The sequence below is a fragment of the Vitis riparia genome, chromosome 13 (assembly GCF_004353265.1).
Source record: "Vitis riparia cultivar Riparia Gloire de Montpellier isolate 1030 chromosome 13, EGFV_Vit.rip_1.0, whole genome shotgun sequence".
Taxonomy (NCBI): Eukaryota; Viridiplantae; Streptophyta; class Magnoliopsida; order Vitales; family Vitaceae; genus Vitis; species Vitis riparia.
Window position 1 is genome coordinate 24,352,527 of NC_048443.1, and position 20,346 is coordinate 24,372,872.

Here is a 20,346-nt window from a genome sequence, read left to right on the forward strand (position 1 = left end):
AAAGTTTATTTCTTAGGAAGCCCTGGAACTCAAATTTAATGACTTAGCACTTTCCCATAAAAGAAAACTCATGTAGTATTCTTGAAAGAGAATTTGGAATCATTCCATTTGCGACTCATGCATGATGATCATTCATTTGAATTAATTAGCACGTACACCTTGTTTGTATGGTCATGGAATATGTCGATATAGTAGTAGTACTAGTACTACCGGCTTCCACTAAATTGCCTTTTATCACATCTTTGAATGGATCAAGTGATTAGGCATGCATCCACTACAAAAGATCATCAGTCTATTCCTCAAAAAAGTAGTATAATTACTCAAACCATAAGTTGCAACTTTGTCTCCATGATAATAAAAATCAAAGGGAAACCTCAACACATCTACAGTTTGGTCAAGGAACCCATGAAAATTACATTTTTCTGGTTACAAGATGAAATTAGTTCACCAAAAAGTTGCATTTTCATTTAAGGCAGAAGTACTTAATAATAAAGACAGCTCCATTTCTACTCTCTTGTCTTTTTCTTTTTCAAATCCCATCGAGTTTATTTTTCTGCTGATCTTGCTCTTTAATTTCTTTTCCTAATGAGATGGTCTTTGGGGAAGATTATAGGTAGGAAGAATGCAGGTAAGGCACATTAACCCATTTCCCTTTTTTTTCAACCACCTTTCCCCATCAATATGACTAATGAAACAACATGTTGTCCCATCTTTTTCTTATTCTAATTTGTTTTTAAGTATATTCTACATCATCTCATTATCCCCACTTTGGAGTCATACTCTGAACTTTCTCTCAGGATCACTTTTTATGATCATGTCCACAGAGGCTCCATGACAAGATTGCCATCCTCAAGGAAGAAGCTCCCATTGAACTCAAATGGTTGTTGTTGCTGATATTGTGGCTGCTGCTGCTGCTGCTGCTGAAAGTCCATGCAAAGTATGGCCACTAAGTTGTCTTGCTGGCATTGCATGTTGATGACATCCGCTTGGGCCTTAGCCAATTGTGCCTGCAGCTCACTCACTTGTTTCTGAAGGTGACAAATTGCGCCAGCACATCCATACACGGGGTCCCGAATTCTCGCATTTGCTTCATACACCATGCTGCTCACAGCATCCGCTCTCTGGGATTCCGGGAGATCCTGAAACATGAAACAATTTTTTTTCTTGTCACTTAGCATAAATAATTGAAAAGATTGCGCGGAATCCACTATGTCATATAAAAAAAAAAAGTGCATGTTTGTTAAAAAGTAAGGGAATGCTGTTCAATGAACACACTTTTGATTAGGACTTGTGGAAAATTTTCTTGGCCAAACAGAAGGAGGCAGACCTTTCAAACTGAGCTACAATAGCTAGAACAACTGCTGCCACTTGTATACACATTTATGGCGATAGTTGTGTATAGTCAAAAGATACAACTTAAGCTTTTCCATGGCTGCTAGAGAGTATACCAAACTCACGTTGAAAAATGTCTTGAATAAAGGACGCACGCCCTCTTTTTCTCACAGGTGATAAAAAAGAAGCCCATTGTGAAGAAAGTGGTGCTAACTTTATATTTGTATGGGCAAATTCTCCTTTTCAAACCATTCAATTTTTTAAAAAAAGAATTAATCCTTTACTATATTTTAGAAAATTTATTCTTGAAGATACAGACCTCCCTCGATCTAGGAATGAATTGAACACAACCAAAACAGATCTAATGGAACCCAAAATGAAGCTCCACATGTGTGAGATATGCATATATAGATAGATAGAGAGAGAGAGAGATAAGAGAGATGTAAATATACCTGCAAGAGCTTGATAATGTTGCTAGCTCCGAAGACTCTGTGGGCAATGGTGAATTTGAGGGGCTCGGTGGGAGGAAAGTATGGAGCCAAAACACATTTATCGGCGCATCGCCGGCGGAGTATTTTGCAGGCAGCACAAGGGCTGAGAACGACAAGGGCAGGAGGAGACCGGGGGAGACCTGAATTAGAAGAAGAAGTTGGAGAAAACGGAAGAGGAGGTGAAACAGTAGCCCCCGGTGCTTTGTTGTTCTCAGCGCTTTCCATTTCTAGAAGAGGAGGAAGTGGTAGAAGTGATGGAGGTGGCGGTAGGCGGTAGGCGGTAGGCGGTAGGCTGTGGTGGCGACGGCGGAGGAACTCTCTGGTTGAGTTAGCTCAAAGCAAAAGCGGAGAACATGTCCAACATAAATAGGAAGAAAAGCCCGGGAAGACGGATGAGAGAGTGACGTCACACAGCGTCATATCACACTTTATGATGACATTATTATTTTTAAATATTTAATACTTGCTGTAACTTTTCTTTTATTTTATTTTAAATTATTTTGTATATTATTTCTTAAAATAAGAAATAAAATTAAAAAAAAAAAAAAAAAGATTGACCTAATATCATATTTAAGTCCGTACTTATCTCTCATGCTAGTAAAAAAAAAGAAACATTCTTATAGGCCTTGGTACCCAATTTTGAAAAATAATTTTTAAAATTATTATCTAATATTTTATAAAATAAAAGTATATTAAAAAATTATAAAATTTTATTTTTAATCATTATATATATTTATATATGTATTTTTTTAAATATTTCTTTAAAAAAATAAAAAAAAATATTATCTAAAAATATTTTATTTTTTATTTATAAAAATAAAAAATATAAAACAGATTTATAATTATCAAACATATTTTTAATTTTTTATTTTAAAAAATATGAAATTATTATTGAAAACCGTTATCATGCAAACGCTCACCTTCTTTTCCATCACTTAATTTAATTAATTAAATTAAATTAAAGAGAAAGACTAAAAGATTTATATTTCCAAAAGGCTTGAGGGGTGGAATATATGTTTAGAAAGACAGCAAATAGCTTTTTAGCTGGCATTATTTATTTATTTAAATAAAAGAAAAGTTGATTAAAAATCCTAAGATGCCCGCAATTAAGTCAAAATCACGAGAGGGAATATTCAACGATGCAGCAAAAACCATAGCCATCTGGCCAATCCGAAACAACATTATACATATATATTATATATGGTTGCCGACTATTGGCGGGGGAATATGACGTGGCGAATGCTGCCACAAAATGAGACAACGAGGTGGAGGTGGGGGGTGAGAGTTGGGTGAGAAACTGGTGGGGGCCGTGGGGCTCGTGGGAAATATGAAAATGAAAATCTAGAACCATAAAATTTTGTAAAGTCGCAACAGATTGTGACTTTTTTTTTCTGAAAGGATGATCGCATGAATTTCTACTCCTAAATACCCTAATTTTCTTCGTCTTGGAAAATTATGCTCATTTAACATGGATTGTGGGGAAAGTCGTCGGACCATTTTTTTTTTTTTTTTTTTTTTTTATTGGATTTTTTCCTCCTCATTCTTCTTCCCTCTTTGCCTGCCCAAGTCCATCTCCCACTGGACGGGTTCATCAAGTCTTCTCTTTCCGTTACCGCTCAACCGAATCCCTTCTAGACGTCCAGCCATTTTCCATACACCTTCACCGATCTCAAATGAATTTGAAATTTGAGCAGAGTTCATACTAATTAATCTCATGAAAAATCTTAAGATACCAGACCTTAATATCCATGTCAATTTTTCCATTGGCCTGGAGTCAACTACAGTGACTAGGGGAAGTAGACAAAATTAGACATGAGGAAATATTTTTTAAGAAAAATAAGTAAATAAATAAAGGTTGAAGACGATTGTTTCCTAGAAACTGTCGGTACAACCGCGAAAATAGGAGTGGAAGGCCAAAACCCACATTTGTGAGTTGTGACCGTTAATTTGAATGATGTATACTTTTAATAAATAAAGAATGAGTTGTGACCACATTTGTTAAAATAAAGAATATTAATAAATATAAACTCTTATAAAAAATAATATTATACAAAAATTAGTATACTTTTAAGGTGAATTTTTTAATTTTTTATGTTTTATAAAAAAAAAAATATTATTTTCATTTTTAAAATAAAAAATAAGAAGCCAATTCAATAATTATTTTTAAAAATAATTTTATATTAAAAAAATACATTTAACAACCAATATATATATATATATATATATATATATTCACTATTCACTATTCACTATTCATGCACAAAGATTACTATTCATAACAGTTAGTCAAAAGGCAAACAGTGTTTTATCTCATCTTTTTTGCTATTTAAGAAGGCTTGATCCTCAAAGCACCTAGAATTTTAGATCTGAAATATCTCCCAAGTTTTTGCTCTCCCTTCTCTCTTCTTTATATATATTACCTTAAAAAACTTAAAACAGTGTTTATAGAATAGGAAACATTGTGGTACATGCCTACGGTTGAATTTTTTAATAAATAAAATGATGATTAGAAAATAAATAAAAGATTAAAAAAAAATATACAAGTTTGGTAATTAGAAATTGTTTTTTTTAAAATAGAAAATAAAGTATTTTTAAAAAATATTTTAATTATTTTTTTATTGTTTTCACTTGTTTTATGAGAATTATTTTAGAAAATAATTATACTGATTAAAAATAAAATATTGAATATAAAAATTATTTTAAAAAATATTAAAAATAGATTAAAAACATTTCAATTTTTCAAATTGGTTTTTGTTATACAAAACATCATAGAGCAATTTTTTAAAATTGTTTTCAAAAACAATTACCTAACATGACCTAAACCATCTCCAAAGTTTTAAAAAATAAAACTAAAAAAAAAAAAAAAAAGAGATGTGATCAATTTTAATTGATTGCCAACTTTTAATTATAATAAAAATAAGTTAATTCTATTCATGTCTTATAAGGTTTAATGTAAATATACTAAGTCATCATCAATCTTAAAATTCATCAATTAATATTTATGTATTTTATATATAATTTGAGAAAATTATTTCACACAAATCTCTTTTAAAAAATAAATTTTATATATAAAATAAATTTATGGGGAAATTGATAAAATTTGAAACGTATTTCCCCACCAATTCTGGGAGAGTCTCGCTAAAATTAACCCAAATAAATTCAAAAAAAAAAAAAAAAATCATAACATTGTACTTGGACTTGGTGGATAGAATAAGTTAAAAGATCATAAACCCTCCCGTCAAAATGCCACATGATCTCATTTAAGTCAAGTCCTACAAGGTCGAGTCTGGAATTTCCAACCAACACTCAATCCCCGTCAACTTGGGGCTTTGATTCACCCGTATGGAAATTTCCAATCTATGCTAAGTCCCCGTCAACTTGGGGCATATTCTTATGGATTATCAAACAAAAAATTTAAAATGGAAGTCTCAAAATAAATAAAACAATTATTTTAAAATCACAATTTTATATACATGACTTGACACTATTTTTTTACCCGCTTTAAATCAATATAACGATATGATTTAATAACTTAATTAATATCACGAATTAATTTCATTGAGACCCCGTAGGTTTAATGTAAATACACTAAAGCACAGTAGATTTTAATGCAAATACACGAATTGTTAATACTTTTATCTAAAATATTTTTACTTAAAATCTCTCTAAAAATATAAATTTGATAAGCAAAATAAATTTATAAGGGTATTAATAAACGAAATTTGAAATTCATGATAATCAAGTGTATTTACATCAAACCTTAGTGGGTCTAAATGAAAAATAAACTCTTTACATCATTAAACACGAATTAAACATATAAGATAAAATAATTTATATCACAACTTTAATTCTAAATATTAAATCAAAATAATTACCTTATTCGAAATCATAAATCTCTTTTATCAAATTGCCCACATCTAAGAGTTTCCTTTATGTCCATAGCTTCACATCTATAACTCATTTTTTATAATAAATATTTTATAGTTATTTTTACATAATATAAATAAACAAATATGATGCTTAAAATTAAGGCATGGAAACATTAATTAAAATTAACGAGGGTATGGGTATGGGTATGTTAAATAATTTTTAAAAAATTAAGTTAGCTATACCGAAAAACTATAATAATTAAAACAAAAATCAAGTAATAAGTTTTAAGTAAACAACTTAAATTATTAATTAAATAATAAGTACTAAGTTTATGGAGAGAGAAAAGGGTTTAAAAAGTAGGAAAGCAGACAATGCAAAGTTTGGAACATGGAATGTGAGGAGCAAAAGGAAGACCTCCTACTCCCTAGGAGTATTTTTCCTTGCATCAAAATTAGGGAAGCAGCATTTTAGAAGAATAAAAGAAAGCAACTACATTAAGCAATCTTATTGAGGTTGAGAATTGGCAGTATTCAGTTGATCTAAAACCAAGGCATCAATTGAGGTGGAGGACCCACCCCTTTATGAGCCCAGAAAAATGAGCAAAAAGCAAAAGAATTCTACTGAAGGCTCAACTGAATAGCAGGCAGCAGCAACCATAATGAAATTCTATATATTATCCCAAAAAAAAATTATTCATGTACAAGACATAAAGAGAGTGACATGATTGAAACCCATGACATGCATTTAGGCATTAGCAAACAAAGTTTAATTAACTGGACTGCATGGAATGGGCACCTAAATCCATACAAATTCAGGGTGACACGGACGTCTCCATTTCCATTGTTTGTACGTGGGTGGATTCACAAGAGCACTATAACAAAAGGAGAGAGTAGAAAAATGGGGTAGTAGATTGGGCTTCGGCCAAGCTGGCCACCATTTTCATTAACAAAAAACGAAAAGTCCACCCGTCATTGAGTGAGCCGAAGTGCTATTTCTTATTAGGGAAAGATGCCTCCAAAACAAATTCTATGCGCATATGACATAGGTTGGAGGACTTACGCGTTAAGAGGTAGCTCCGGCATATATGATATATCTATAACGAGTGTGGGGACACCCCGACACCCGCGTAGAAATGAGCTGTTGTTTTTGAAACATTTGCATAAATTTGAGAAATTGTTCCCCAACATGACAATTTTCTGTAATCACAATCATTTTTGTCCTGAAAATTTGTGGGTCTAAACCCTCCAACTAATCAACCTGTCCTAATCACACAATTAGCTTCAAAGTCTCTCGCCTTCTCTTAGCTTGACAAAATCATTCCACCCCACAAACCAACCCTAACTAAATTCTAAGTTTCCATCCTGCAAAGGCCATGGCCCTCAACTTCTCAGACACATTTGAGCCTAGAACAAGAGGAGCACAATGAGACCAGAAGTTGTAAGAGAGCAAGGGTGTTAAACCATCAGTCTCTAGTAGAAGTCTACAGTGATTAGGGATATTTAGATATTCTAAAGGAAGAGACCCAGTACAACCCAAATGGATTTATTCATACATGAGTGCGGATGCATGAAAACTAAACAAATCCAAACCAAAATGCTGCGGTGGTTAAATGAGATTGGTCAAAGATAATAAGGGTACCCCCCATCATATGCATATATTCCCTTTTTTTGCAGAGTGCATGCAAAGTAGATGTGAATGCTTGGAACTGTTTGGAACATGTAAAACAAGGTGAGGTTGGACTCCACTACTCCTAACCCCAACTCAAGGGTCAAGATATTCTGTTATTGGTTTCATACTAAGATACCCTCCTTTCTCTTTATTCTCAAAAGGAGTCATATAGGTGGTGACTCCTAATTAAGGGCACTCCATATATATAATACCCAAATAAAGTGTCTACATCAATGCACAAACTATAAATGTATCTTACTTGCAAAAGTAATAAGAAGGAAAAAAACTTATTGATTACTTGTCATGGGGATACAGAATTAGACTATAATTTTTGGTTTTTTGATAAATATAAAGAGGAAAATGATTTAGCCTCTTGTATATTTCCCTAGTACCCATTTAACCTCAGTTTGTGTGGAAATATCAATGCACTGGGAAGCCACCCTATCTCAAATTCAAACAAAACAAGAGGGAGTAAGAAGGAAAAAGAAAAGGATGGGATGGGTTAAAAGGCAGGTCATTTTTGTAAAGCATGGTGGGGACACAAATATTTTAATAAAGAAAAAGCTTGTCTTAAAGTGATGAATTTAAGCCACTAATAACAGATTAATGCTAGTGTTGGTCTTGACTCTTAACAAAGTCTAGAACTCTCGAGATGTACTGCACGGCTTAGCCTTCCCTATTAATAAATGTGAACAAAATCATCTAAGTTTTGAGCCCCTTTTAAGACCCAATAAAGTAATATTTTAGTTTTATGTAAATTTCCATTCATATTTCTTCTTTGCACATGTAAGATGATGTTGATGAAGACCTTTCAACTCTGGCCTGGAGTGGAAACGGACTGGACAAGCAAGAATTTTCAACATGGGTCGTCTGAACAGACCCTACAAACCCTGTCACATTCGTTGCTATAATGGGGCATAATCAAGAAGGAGCATTAATCTAAGAGACAAAGCAACAATATTGTCACCAATTACATTGTATAATAAAATGTATGTAAGACCAATATTAGCTCATATACTACATCATGTTGACGCAAACCTACTGGCCTAAGAGAAACTTCCCCAGCTCCTAGAAAGTCTTGACACTTGAGAATAACCATTGTCATTTTGCTCTCTGACCTAACAAAACTTCTGCCTATCAACCAACAACTCCATTTCCATGATTGCTATGCAAGATTTTATCATTGTTAACCCAACCAATGAACAAGCAAATTAGTAAACATTATTCATTCCATTTAGATGTTCTCAATACATATTATAAGGTTTCATGGTATGCAATCTCCAAATCATGAATCATAAGACTTTTCATATACACAAGATCAAATACAGGGTTTTCCAATACAAAAATTTAGAGAAGAGAGAGAGAGAGAGAGAGAGAAAGAGGGAGGAGAAAAAGTCACCTCAAATGCCATAACTTTTTATATTCACCATAGCCCTCCATGCTTTTTTCCTAAAACCACATAGGCACCTTTACATTCAATTTTTGCGATTCAAGATTCAGATTCCCTTAGGGTTCAGATTGTAAACAATGACAATCTAATAACAATGATTGCGCACTGCACCTATCAAAAAAAAAAACAAAAGAGCTAAAAAGAAAACAATAATGACTTCTGCATTTTTAGTTGCATGTATAACCACTCTCATGTTTTCAATTTTGGTTTTACTATTGTATCAGAATTGTTAAAGAAAATAAACTTAATCAATTCAGATATAAAAACTTCAACATATTACTGTTCAATGATAAAGAGACCGTTCTTTTCAAAAAAATTACTCTTCAATGATAAAGAAACTCATGCATGATCTTTATCCAAAGGTTTAATAGAAATTGTATTCATGAATTCTTTTATCCCATCACCAGTAAGGAGTTGAAGATTAAATGAAAAATGACCCAAAAAAAAAGAAAGAAATTCAAATGCAAAAGAAGTAGGAATTAGATATGGGAGAGAAATAGGAGGAGGTTTCTGAGACCAAAAAGTGCAGGTTGGTTAAATTTCATAGGCACCAGAGTGGCAGCAATGTGATGGAGGGGTATATTTATACCAGCAAGGATTTTTATCAAATGAAAGGACTGGGAACACTTAATCTTTTCACCCCGAGCTACTAATGGTGGACAACAATTTATCCTTTTATATGATCATAAAACAACCAAATGGAGGAAAACAAAAATAGATTATATCAAAAAGGCATAAACCATGGGATTTCCTTACAAAACTTTCAGAGGGGCATTAGCTGCCAAGACAAGAATAAGAATTATTCATGTCTTTCTTCAATTCTTAGCAGATGATAAGATGATCTTTCTAATGGATCTATTGTGGAAATCCTCAATTTTATCAAAGGTGGTGTTTTTTGATGGGACAACAGCACTAGTCATATGTTCAAAACCTGGATCATTGCTATTAGAAGTTTTATTTGCAAGTTTGAGGCCTAGAGGGTTGATCATTTGTATATGCAACACCCCTTTGGATCTTTTTACTTCACCTTATTATCTCTCCAGGTTCAGCATGTAGTTTGTAACACATTGAGATGATCATAGCATTCTTTAGTTTTAGTGCCAGTATGCTTACACAAAAAGTCTAATGAATCTCTAGTTTTAGAGTCCTAACATATATGGAAAGGGAAATATCAAAGAACGTTTTATGAAGTTGAGAATCCATTAGCATTTTTCATCTCCAGTTTTGCCATTTTATGGTACTGAGAGCCTGCCAATTTGTTAATGATATAGTGAACTCAATTTCTATATAAAAACCGGTTATTCTAAATTTTGATTCTAAGATTTTCATATCTGGATTCTGTTTAATCATTTCTACCATAAAATATTATTTCTATGACAGATGCAGGGAAAAAGTCATTTTTCTATAATAAGGATAAGAAACAATGTTAAAAAAGATAAGGATGCCAGGCAACAATGCGACAATTTTTTCCTCAAGAAGGAAACTGTATGACAAATATTTAACTGTTATAGACGTAAACAATAGCCAAGGTTGCCCAACTTTGATCTGAAAGAATGTTACTTTTGACTTATTTATGAATAGACATCCAATAAAGACCCAAAGGATATTCATTTGGATTTAGAAGTATACAGGATAAAATGCACATAAATTACCTGTCAGAAAACAAGGTAAACAGTTAAAGGAAGATCTTGAGAAAGTACATCATCACTGGGAATATCAGCAGCATCCACCATTCAATTCTTCCCCTGAGCCAGGCCAAAAGGTTCCCATTAGCAGACCATTTTGGAGAAGTCCATGCTCAAATGAAAAGGAAAAAGGAAATTCAAATGCATGTGAATGCACATGCACAAACACGGGGACCCTGTCATTCATAAGTATGATATATAAGCTTACTGAAACAAAAGAAATTTTATGCTTTACCAACATTCCCACCGAGATCCTGAGCCCCTTAGCAGTTTTAACTGAACAACCCTCCCATTTGACATAAAATGACTCAAAAAATCCTTTTAATCAGAAACACATAAAAATTCATTGAAATTACAAAGTACAACAATGGATGAGATATCCTTCTATGAAAACACATGATCTGCTCAAAGTAAAAGAGGTAATAGTAGAACTCTAGGGAAAGATGTGGCAACAATTACAAACCAGGGATAGCACTACCTAATTTGCAAACTTAAGGTAATAGTAAACTTGGAGAAGATGGAAGGTAGTCAAGAACCCCTATAAAAGAGACAAGTTGTTTGGCTCCTTTTTCAGCTGCCTGATTTGCAACATGATTAGATAAACATGGAACCCAACAGAAGGAGCATCCCAAGTCACTAGCAACATTTACAATTTGGTAAAGCCACACCTCATACTTCAAAGGACCACATCGAATGAAATCCTCATGTGTATGATCTTTTTTGCCTGTCTAATTTGTTGGATGAAAATAGAACTGCATTTTTGCCCACTTTAGCAATTTAGATAAAAGTTATTGTTATCAAACCTTCAGCAATCAGCACAGTGCAAATCAAAGAAAGTCAAATTCTCAAGAAGAAAAACGAAAAAAAAATGTGAGATCAGAAAATAATCAATAAATCACATTCCTATGTCTATCCTTGAAATCAAAAATGAATGAACTGGATGTAGTTTCAAATAAACAAGCATCAACTATCAAGCTACGATACTTAAAAGATTCCAGTCAACTTCTGCCAGAAGAACTGCCCCAGCAGGATTTAGAATCTCTAGTCCATCAAATTAGTAGCAACAACAAAAACCGTCCTCACAACCAGTGTTGCAGAGATGGTTTCCTTCAGAGCATATCCACCACCTTCAACAATGAGGCCAAGACATTTATACAGTCATGGATGCTATCCTAACATTTTTCAATCAACAAAAACTATAGTAAGGAATAAAAAAATCATTCCTATCGAAGATTACAACACCTTCCAGGGAAATGAGAATGACCAACCTTGGGCCCTAACATTGAGGGATTAGAAAAAGAAGCAACAGTGGATTCCAGATTATGATGCATATTAATACAGGTACAAACATTAGAATCGCGTGAAAGGCAACTAAATTTAAAAACAAAAAATAATTTTAGAAAAAAGATTGAAAAATTAGTATCCCAAGGCATGACAACAGTATGTTTGAAGAATGTTGTTACTATTATATAACATTCTGATAGAAATTACTACCATATAACACAAGTAAATTTAAAGAAAATTTTACATTACTATTTTGAATTTTATAATAGGCCTAATGCTCTTAACAGTATTATGTCATTCACAAAGTTCTTTAATAGGCTGCCTAAATTCCTAATGCTCTTAGCAGTATCATGTTATTCACTAAAAACTCCAGACAAGTTACAACATAGCCTATAGTTCATGGTGGGACTAAACTAATGATATGAACAAAGAAATTTTATTTTTCTTGTGCCTTACCAAGGTCCATGCAGTGTTGATCCATCATGGGCTTCTTCATTCATTCAGAAGATCCCATACAACAAATTTTCTAGGGACTGATCGCTAGATAGCAAGCGCAAGGTTGCACCCTTTTGTGCCCCACCGACAATGACAAGGGAAATCCATGAGTTTGCTCATTATAAGAGAGAGAAGAGGTCCACAGAAATTTCACTTTTTCATGAAGAATATAATTCAACTGCCATAGACATCATATGAAATTCCTCCAGCATGCTAACTTTGAAGGTGATGAATTGTAAAACACAGGACATCATGCATATTAAGGCCTGCAGACAAAAATAACATATATAATAACCTCATTCTTTTGTAAGAAAACATGAGACAGTAAGAAAAACGTTGCCTTGACCTGATCAAAATTTGAAAATACTTATAAAAGAAAACTAGTCATAGCATGCAGTGAAGGATAAAATAAGAGATTCATGTTCAAGACTTCCAAGACTTAACCAAGTAAACAAATATCCAATTGATAAAAGTGACAAATATAATGAGTTCCTTCGTTTCTAAGAAAACATGAGACAGCAATAAAAACATTACCTTCATCAAATTTTAAAAGCACTTGTAGAAGTAAATAAGTCTTACAGACATGCTAAGTATGCATGTGGATGTTTGTATGTGTGTCTAAAGATGGATAAATGGATAATACTTCTGATGTTATTGAAAACTCAACACACTAAAAACAGCAACAGCTCCACTAGCACTACACATGCAGACAAATTCTGGGGTACTTAGAATAGGAAGTCATCAATTTATGAAGCTTAGAATCCATTTTTCCTGATTGTGTAGGTACAAACATATCTGCTTCTCCCAATTTTTTGTTTCTTCTTTTCTGATAGGAGAATAAGAAGTATTAAAAGACAGGAATAATACACAGGTACACAGGAATTAATTGCAGAGTACCATATAGCAAGGAGAAAAACTAAACACAAACCAAAATAAAGGACCTAAGGCCCCTAACCATCCTAGCCCCTCCTCCAGCAACTTACTCCATAAAGGAACGACTGACCACCCCCAAACAACCCATAAACTGATCAAATGAATCTTTGAGCAAAGGATCTATCAGACCCTGAACCAAGCTTTCTGGATCCTTCAAAATCCTGTGACACTCCCAAATCCAATATTTCAGAGATTCCCTTGGTCAAATATAAAGTGCCAGTGCATATTCTCACCTTTCACATTATCAGTGTCACAGTTTACAAGCATGCAAATATGTGACTTCTGTGTGGCATGTATTACACATCTCTATCTCCCTCAATCAAACATTTTCAGAACCCACAACAGATCACTGGTATGCTTAAGCACCAGAAATTAGAGAGTTATATGAAAAGGGAGAAATAACAGTGCTAGCCAACTACATCTTCCAATTGCTAAAAATAATTAAGAAATGCATTATTAGGAAAAGACCAAAGCACAAACAATCTTATTCCATTTCAAAGAGGAAAATTCATACCTGAAACCCTGGATTAGATGCTGTCAAATACATGTGAAACATGATGATACCAGGACCATTTGACATTGCCAGGAAGAGAACCCAAGGAGTCAGTATCATCGGGCTTCCTTTGATATGCTTTTTCTTCGTTTGATAAGCCCATCCATCAAATTTATATATGTGGATTTATCCACAGTAATGCCCTTCTGCTTTGATTCTCCAAAAATGCGCATTGCATCCTTGTATTTCCCTTCAGTACACAACTCCTTGATCCATTCAGAGTAAGCAACAGAACTTGAATCAGATTCCTCTGAAGTTTCACTCGTCACCACTGTTTCATTCTTGTCCAATTGCAAAACCTGATCAGGTAAATTTCCTTTCTCAAGCATTTTTGACATAAACTCCTCAGCTTCCCTAATCCTACCTGAATCAGTTAGGGCAGTAATAATAGCATTGTATGTATAATGATCAGGTCCTAGTTCCTTTTCTTCCATTTCTGAGAGAAAATTGAAGGCATCATCAAGTCTCCCTTCTTTGCATAAGCTTGTTATCAATGTGTTGTAGGTTACTGTATCAATGGCCTTCCCTTTTGAGACCCATGTATTGAAGAGCTTAAGAGCCTTTTCTAGCATCCCCTCCATACAAAGCCCACGAAGAAGAATATTGCAAGTAAACACATCCGGCTTGAATGAATTTTCAACCATTTTGTTGTGAAACTGAAATGCTTTTTCAACATCCCCTTCCCTGCAGTACCCATGAAGAATTGTGTTGTATGTGGTTTCATCAGGCAGTAAACCACTCTCTAGAAGCTCATTCAATTTGGAAATCGCTTGCTCAGTTTTTCCACATTGACAAAGCCCTCCAATTATACAGTTATATGTCACAGTACTAGGAATAATCTCCTTCTCCTTCATCTCATCCCAAAGCTTCAATGCTCTATCCACATTTCCATCCTTAAAATATCCCACAATCAAAGTGCCATAGCTTACCTCATCAATAAAATAACCCCTTTTACGGGCACTACTAAGCAACTTGTAGGCCTCTTCAAGCTTCTTCTCCCTGCAGAGAGTTCGGAGAATGGTATTAAGAGTAACACTATCCATTTTCATATTTTTCCTACCCATCTCATCCATCGTCCTGAATGCTTCCCCCATGTTGCCTGCTTTACAATACCCATTGATCAAAGTATTGTAAGTAACACAATCTGGGGAAAACCCACTTTCTTCCATCTTCGTAATAGTATTACTCGCATCAACCATCTTCCCTTCCTTGCAATACCACTTAACCATTATATTATGGGTAACAGCATTTGGTTTGACTCCTTTCTCGCTCATTTCCTCAAGCAATTTAAATGCCTCTGAAATTTTGCTCCACTCAAGACACCCATTAATCAATGTGTTATATGACACCACATCAGGCAACAATTTCAAATTCTCCATCTCATCTCTAAGCTTAAAAGCTTCTTCAATCCTCCCTTCATTACACAACCCATTAATCAACATGTTGTAAGTCCAAACATCTGGCAACAAATTGTTTTGCGTCATCAACTCAATCACATTTGCTGCCTCCTTCAACCACCCCATCTTACAATAACCATAAACCAAAATATTATATGTGTTCCTATTCGGCAATAAACCTCTACTCTTCATATCCATCAACAGATCCCGGGCATCACCCAACCGCCCCTTCTTGCACAACGCATCCAATATAGTGTTATAAGTCACATTATCAGGCGAACAATTATATTTCCCCATCACATTCAGAAACTCCACAGCATCCTTAAATTTATTCTCCAAGCAATACCCATATATCACTATGTTAAAAGTATTTACATTTGGGACTATCCCGAGTTTAATGGCATCATTGAATGCTTCCCTAGAAAACGAAACCGAATGCGACGAAGGGTACCTTACCAATGAATTGAGCAGAGTATTACAAGTGAGGAGATTGGGGCGGAGGCGGAGGCGCTTCATTTTCTTGAAAATTTGGAAGGCGTGGTGGGGCTGGCCCGATTGAACGTAGGCGCCAATGGCAGTGTCCAAGAGAGCTTTGGAGGGGCTCGTGAGGCGGAGAATCGAGAGGTGGAGATCGTGGCGGCGGTCCGTGGCTATGAAGCCGAGAAGAAGTGATTTGGCGTCGGAGAATTTGCGGTGGGAGAAGAGGGAGGGGAGAAGGGAGAGTAGAGAAGGGAGAGAGTTGTGTGGGAATGTGGGGAGGTTGGTTTGGGCCCATTTGAAGAAGGAAATGAGAATATTTGGGCGAGAAATTAGGGTTTTGGAGGCGAGGATTGAGAGGACCAGCGGCGGTGTCAGGTGGGGAATGTATGTGTTCAGTGCTTGGAGCGGCATGTTGTTGGAGGCGAGAATCGTTGTTATGGTTTGGATGAGCTCTTGTGGCGGGAGCGGCGCTGGCGGCAGCGGTGGGGGCGATGACTCTGGTGGTGTTGGATCCATTGCATAGGGTTAGGGTTAGGCTTTCGACATATGGAGGGTGAACTGGGCTATGGGGTTCAGTGTAGTTCTTGTTTCAGAGACGTCGAGGCAGAGGGGAGGGGTTGTGCGTGGGGAGAAAGCTAAAACGGCGCCGTTTTTGGACCATGCACCTGGTACAGCTTCCGCTGCGTTTGGTCCCCGGTTAAAAACTTACCCAACTCAACCCCTTTATAAAGGCCTTTTTTTTATTTAAATAATATTATTTTTTAAAGATAGAGTATTTTATAACATCTATACTACCTATAAAATTACGATTTTTCCCGATTATTTTCTAAAATACCCTTATCAATATTAATAATCAACTTAAATAATAATTTAATATTTTCTTTTAATTATTTGACGTTGTGTTTTGGGTCCAGCTGGGCCCAAAAATTAACAAAAGGTCCATATAACTCTTCAAATTGAGTTGAAGGATATGAAATAGTAACGGACAAATATACCCTTTAAGAACACATATAAAATATTTTATAAAATTAAGTTAAATAATTTTTTTTCAATAATTTTTTTTTCAAAAATACTAAATTAAATAAAAGTGGTTTTCAAAAATATTAAAATAAATTTTTTTTCAAAAATATTAAATTAAATTTTTTTTTCAAAAATATTAAATTAAATAAAAATATTTTAAAAATATTAAATTAAATAATTTTGTAAATATTAATTAAATAAATTTATTTTTAAAAATATTAAATTAAATAAAAGTATTTTTTAAAATATTAAATTACATAAAAGTATTTTTTTAAATATTAAATTAAATAAAAATATTTTAAAAATATTAAATTAAATAAAAGTATTTTCAAAATATTAAATACATAAAAGTATTTTTTAAAAATATTAAATTAAATCAAAATATTTTTAAAAATATTAAATTAAATAAAAGTATTTTTCAAAAATATTAATTTTTTTCTCAAAATCAACAAAGGGCATTTTTGGAAATACTGAAGGATAATATCCTTCAACTCAATTTCCATACTTTCATTGAGTCTTGGGCTTAATTTGAAGAGTTACACAGACCTTTTGTTAATTTGGGGCCCCATCTACCCCTAAAACATAATTCTCCCTTCTTAAAATTACCATCACAAACCTAAAAAGTTTTTCAAAAATTAATCTTTTCTATGCTCATAATCAACTTAAATGAAAAATTAATTTTTTTTCATTTTCTTAGGATTAACAGAACTTATTCTTGTAATTGGCAACACAAACCTAAAAAGTAATGAAAATTGTAATATTTTCATTTACCTCCAATTTCTATTTCATCAACTGTTTTAATAGGAACTTAATCTAAGGTTTTAATTACTTGACATAACAAAAATATGTATATTCATAACTTCATTTTGATTTTATATTTCAATTCAATCTTGAAATCTACTCTCAATAAACTATAAAGGAAAATATTAAATTTTATTTCTTGAAATACCTTTATCAATATTAATAATCCACTTAAATGATGATTTAATCTTTTCATTTAGTTACGGTTCTAATTACTTAACGTAACAGAAACCATTCTTAAAATTACCATCACGAACCTAAAAGGTAATGGGACTTTTCATTTGCCTCCAATTTTTATTCCATCAACAATTTTAATAGGAAGTTATTCAAGGTTTTAATTGCTTGACACGACAGAAATCAATATGTTCGTAACTTCATTTTAATTTTATATTTAAATTCAATACTTCATTTTAATTTTGCATTCAAATTCAATCCTGAAAATTGCTCTCAAAAAACTATAAAGGAAAATATTAATGTTTGTAGGAAACCTCTAAAATTCGGCATTCATCTTTGGCATCCCCTCCAACACAGTCACTTCATCCTCCGTCCTATTTGACAAAGCGTCTCATGATCCACTAATACGATATCTATTAGTTTCAGTCATTTATTCTGATTTATTTATAATATGTATATAGGGAAGTCTGATTATAGTAAAAAATCATCGTAAAATGTTTTTTGATTTTTGATTCAGAATTGAGATGAAAAACAATTAAAGTTTGTTTGAAACTCTCCCATTAATTAGAGTTTTTTTTTTCTTGATAACAAATTTAAAGTATTTTAATAGCGCGTTTGGTAGTGATTTTAAAAAGTATTTCTAATCTTTATAACACTTGAAATTTTTTCAAATTTTAAGTATTAAAAATGTTAGAAACGTTTTCTATAATCACTACAAAATGCACTATAAATCATATTTGAGTGTTTTGAGAAAATAAATAAAATACATTTAATACTTATATTTATTATTAATTTTTTCTTCTTATCCTGACCTATCTTTCATTTCTTCAATGAAATAAATTAATTTAAAAAAAATTACATAAAACTTTTTACTTTTTATAAGTGATTTCCATTTATTTTGAGATATTTAAATCTTTTAAACTTTTATATTTAATTAAATAATAGTGAATTAATAATAACACTTATTATATTATATATAATTATTGAATAAAAAGTTTCATCACTCATTTACATTATTTATTTAAACAAATTTAAATTTATTAAGAAAATTACTACATTGTTTTAAAAGTATTAAAATTTTGAGATAAAATTTACCAAAATAATGAAAAATTTTATATTGAGATTTTAATTCTTTTTTCTTTTAAATATTTGTACAACAAAACTTATTTTTCATTTGATTGAATAATTATATATATATATATATATATTGATATGAAATTATTTAATTTAATCTGGTTATATTTTATATATTTACAAACAAAAAATAATAATAAGTTTTACAAAATATATAATAGTTTTTAAAAACAATTTAAAAATATAATTTTTAAGAACATAATATAAGTCCCTGGTTTTTTCATAAGAATTTTTCAAATTTAACATTTTTTTTCTTTGAAAACCAATCATTAATTTTTTATTTATTTTTTACTTTTTTCATTCAAAAAATGTCTTAAAGTTATAAGATGTATTATCTTTAAAACCACACTATTATTATAATCAATGTTATAAAAATTTATCATTAAAAGTTTGAAAACTTTTCAAATTTCTCATCCATTGTCAATTTTATTCTCTTTAAACTCTATTAATATTAATTAATGATATAAAAATTATTAAAAGTTTGAAAACTTTTCGAATTTCTTGTGACCATTTCATTTTTCATCTTTAAAGTTTGAAAATTTTTCTATTCTTTCATCATTCTCCATTCTTTTCAAATTTCTCTTCAACTCTTTGGTTACTATACATTTGAGATTTTTCCTTTTTTTTTATAAGTTTTTTTTTAATCCACAAATTTCTTGTTCAAATTAAGTCATTTTTGTTTTGATTTTTTTTATCAAAAAGGTTTGATATTAAAGAAAAAATGTATTTAAACTGTATATAAAATAATTAACTCAAAAAAATTTACAAATTTAGTGTAAAAGAAATAAATGATGTGTTTAAATTAAAAATGGTAAATGTTATGGCTAATGACTTAGGTAGTATTTATTTTTTTAATATAAGAAAATTGGTTAAAAAATAATTTTATTATCATAAAATTTGGTGCAAAAAAGTGTGATCTTATTTATATATAATTCATAATATATATATATATATATATATTATTATATTATATATAATTCGGTTTCATATTTATTTCAATTATTTGATTTTGAAATAATAAATTCACATACTAATTTTTTTTTTGGACTTTTTCCATATTCCCTTATGTGCTTTGGCACATGTACATTTACTAGTATTAATAAAAATACGAGACTTTTATTTATTTTTTAAATAATTTTATACATAAAAATCATATTTTCAAAAAATAATTTCTTATTAATTAACATCTTGAGTTCCAAATCAGGTATGATCTTTGGCGTTTTTCAATATTTACTCAACGTGATCATAGTTTTGATAAAAAATAATCATATAAAAAAATTGAATAATAAAATAATTATCAATCTAGTGCATTTTCCCTACACAAAGTATTTACATCACAAAATCTTAGTTGATAGTTATAATTTTTTTTTTAAATAGTCAAAATCATGCACCAATTACAGTTTTAAACTATAATTGGTAACTTCAATTTTAAATTTGATTTTAAAATCATAGTCACTAACTATGGTTTCAAACTTAATTTTAAAGTTGTAGTTTGTAATTATAAGTTTTGAATTTGATTTTAAAATCGTAGTCACCAATTACAAGTTTAAACTTAAATTTAAAGTTGCAATTGTTGACT

General features: G+C 31.8%; 2 protein-coding genes across 3 annotated transcripts; both read right to left on the reverse strand.

Annotated features, from left to right (window-relative positions):
- Nucleotides 1-275: 275 nt before the first annotated feature.
- LOC117928987 (LOB domain-containing protein 1-like) lies at nucleotides 276-2,134 on the reverse strand. The gene is made up of 2 exons (XM_034849159.1): nucleotides 1,785-2,134; nucleotides 276-1,139 (listed from the first exon to the last, which is right to left on the reverse strand). Exons 1-2 carry the CDS (start codon nucleotides 2,046-2,048, stop codon nucleotides 813-815), a joined length of 591 nt encoding a protein of 196 aa, XP_034705050.1. The 5' UTR covers nucleotides 2,049-2,134; the 3' UTR covers nucleotides 276-812.
- A 6,426-nt stretch (nucleotides 2,135-8,560) lies between these two features.
- Nucleotides 8,561-16,317, reverse strand: LOC117929094 (pentatricopeptide repeat-containing protein At2g16880). Of its 2 annotated transcripts, none has more exons than XM_034849305.1 (4): nucleotides 13,723-16,317; nucleotides 12,237-12,541; nucleotides 10,464-10,556; nucleotides 8,561-8,810 (listed from the first exon to the last, which is right to left on the reverse strand). In XM_034849305.1, exon 1 carries the CDS (start codon nucleotides 16,152-16,154, stop codon nucleotides 13,818-13,820), a length of 2,337 nt encoding a protein of 778 aa, XP_034705196.1. In that variant the 5' UTR covers nucleotides 16,155-16,317; the 3' UTR covers nucleotides 8,561-8,810; nucleotides 10,464-10,556; nucleotides 12,237-12,541; nucleotides 13,723-13,817. The 2 variants fall into 2 exon arrangements, with proteins under 2 accessions (XP_034705196.1, XP_034705195.1); XM_034849304.1 differs by having other exon boundaries at nucleotides 8,561-8,922.
- Nucleotides 16,318-20,346: the final 4,029 nt, after the last annotated feature.

Excerpts from the sequence above, each read along its gene's own strand:
- LOC117928987 (XM_034849159.1), bottom strand. The coding sequence starts at position 2,048 with ATGGAAAGCGCTGAGAACAACAAAGCACCGGGGGCTACTGTTTCACCT. Across the intron at positions 1,140-1,784 it reads ACATTATCAAGCTCTTGCAG|GATCTCCCGGAATCCCAGAG; the intron begins GTATATTTACAT and ends TTCATGTTTCAG.
- LOC117929094 (XM_034849305.1), bottom strand. The coding sequence starts at position 16,154 with ATGGATCCAACACCACCAGAGTCATCGCCCCCACCGCTGCCGCCAGCG.